This window comes from Frankliniella occidentalis, unplaced genomic scaffold (genome assembly GCF_000697945.3).
Source record: "Frankliniella occidentalis isolate FOCC.00 unplaced genomic scaffold, Focc_3.1 Scaffold310, whole genome shotgun sequence".
NCBI classification, from domain to species: domain Eukaryota; kingdom Metazoa; phylum Arthropoda; class Insecta; order Thysanoptera; family Thripidae; genus Frankliniella; species Frankliniella occidentalis.
In genome coordinates, this window is record NW_026267435.1 from 243468 (window position 1) to 244995 (window position 1528).

Consider the following 1528-nt stretch of genomic DNA (forward strand, 5'->3'; position numbering starts at 1 on the left):
AATTGGCATTCCTTATTATTCCCCATAACTCATTTCTTGACATTTTTTTACTACTTCATGCATTTGGTTCAACACAGAGCACTCAAGGCAATGCCCTGCAGGTACAGATATAAATTACTAACGCTACACAATGATAAATAACACTTGGTAGACAGATTAACAATTGCTTTGCACACTAGACCAGGTACATTGTCTCAGCACAACCACTGTTTCACTATTAATTTTTTTTGAGCAAAGTTTTTCTCCAGCCCAGCCAGTCGGCTGTTAAGATGCATGTCACATTTGCTCGCAAACAACATTCAAGATCTCGGCTCAAGGGTTGAGGCACCATCAGTAGAACTGCGCCATGTCGACCTGTCTTTGGAACTCGTCCTCGTCTGGATTCGCGGCGCAGTCGTTGTCGTTGTTCGGCGGCCGAACATCATTGTACCTGCAATCCAAAGTGATCGTGAGCGTCGGTCCACAGCACGACGCTGCTCCTGTCCTGCGCACGTTAACCCTCCTCGGGCACTCACCTCGTAAAGTCCCCTTTGCAGATGCGCCACGGTCGAATGTCGAGGATGTCGTGGAGTGCGGCGGACACGTCGGGGGACATGAGCGCGGGCGTGCCCGCCCCGGAGCCGCGCGTCAACAGCTGTCTGTTCCTGCGAGGCAGAGAGAGGGCGCGGGGCGCCGGGAGGTTAGGCAACTCATTCGACTCGGCCGCACGTCCGGCGCGGGGTAGCTCCACCAGACGGAGCGGCGCGTACAGTCTCGGCCGCGCGGGGTATCTGCGCTAGCCGACCGGCTCACCTGTCGTAGCAGCAGTGCTGGGCCGCCAGCAGGCCGGCGTTGGCCGTGTGCAGCGAGCGGACGCAGTGCGCGGCGCCGGGGTGGTACACGTCCAGCCTCTCGCCGCGGCCGGAAGCGTCGCGCCACCGGAAGTACCTGTGGGCCAATCAGAGCGAACCAAGGCGTCAGTCCTCCACCCGCACACGGTACGCCTCTCACAGCTCCATTCCACTCTCACTCACCGGCCGTGCTTGTCGTCCCAGATCTTGTTGTAGTAGAAGACGTTGGCCGGGAAGGTGCAGGGGCAGGCGGGCAGGGCGGCAAGCTGCGCCCACATGACGGGCCTGAGCTTGGCCGAGCACGCCATCCAGCGGTCGCAGGGCGAGGCGAACTCGTCCGCCCCCGGGGCCTCCAGGCCGGACGAGCTGGTGGCCGCCGCGGCCCCGGCTGCAGCTAGCAGCCGCTGGAGCCACTCCTGAGCGGGCGAGAAGGAGAGAGGGTTAGTAAGCTCAGCGGCCCCAGCCGGGAACGAGTACGCATCGAAAACACTATGCAGCGCTTACCGGGTCCAGGGGCTTCCCTTCCACGTCCACGTCGCCGGGCGTGGGCCGACCGCGTCCGCGGCCACCGTGGTGGCGCCCACCTTTGGCTTTGAAGGAGGCGGCGACCGTCGCGGGCGCCAGCGTCGTGGTCGGGTCGTCCATGGTGGCGGCCGTAGTAGCGCGGGCGGGGGCGGGGGTGGCGTTCGCGGCCGGGG

General features: G+C 62.4%; 1 protein-coding gene across 1 annotated transcript; it reads right to left on the reverse strand.

Annotated features, from left to right (window-relative positions):
• Positions 1-217: 217 nt before the first annotated feature.
• LOC113212903 (isthmin-like) lies at positions 218-1522 on the reverse strand. The gene is made up of 5 exons (XM_026431761.2): positions 1335-1522; positions 1014-1246; positions 793-927; positions 516-644; positions 218-430 (listed from the first exon to the last, which is right to left on the reverse strand). Exons 1-5 carry the CDS (start codon positions 1473-1475, stop codon positions 331-333), a joined length of 738 nt encoding a protein of 245 aa, XP_026287546.2. The 5' UTR covers positions 1476-1522; the 3' UTR covers positions 218-330.
• Positions 1523-1528: the final 6 nt, after the last annotated feature.

Bases quoted from the DNA above. Each gene is read 5' to 3' on its own strand.
- LOC113212903 (XM_026431761.2), bottom strand. From the start codon at position 1,475: ATGGACGACCCGACCACGACGCTGGCGCCCGCGACGGTCGCCGCCTCC. The intron at 1,247-1,334 runs GTAAGCGCTGCA...TCGCCCGCTCAG, and splicing joins AAGGGAAGCCCCTGGACCCG to GAGTGGCTCCAGCGGCTGCT. The intron at 645-792 runs GTGAGCCGGTCG...TCTGCCTCGCAG, and splicing joins CAGCACTGCTGCTACGACAG to GAACAGACAGCTGTTGACGC.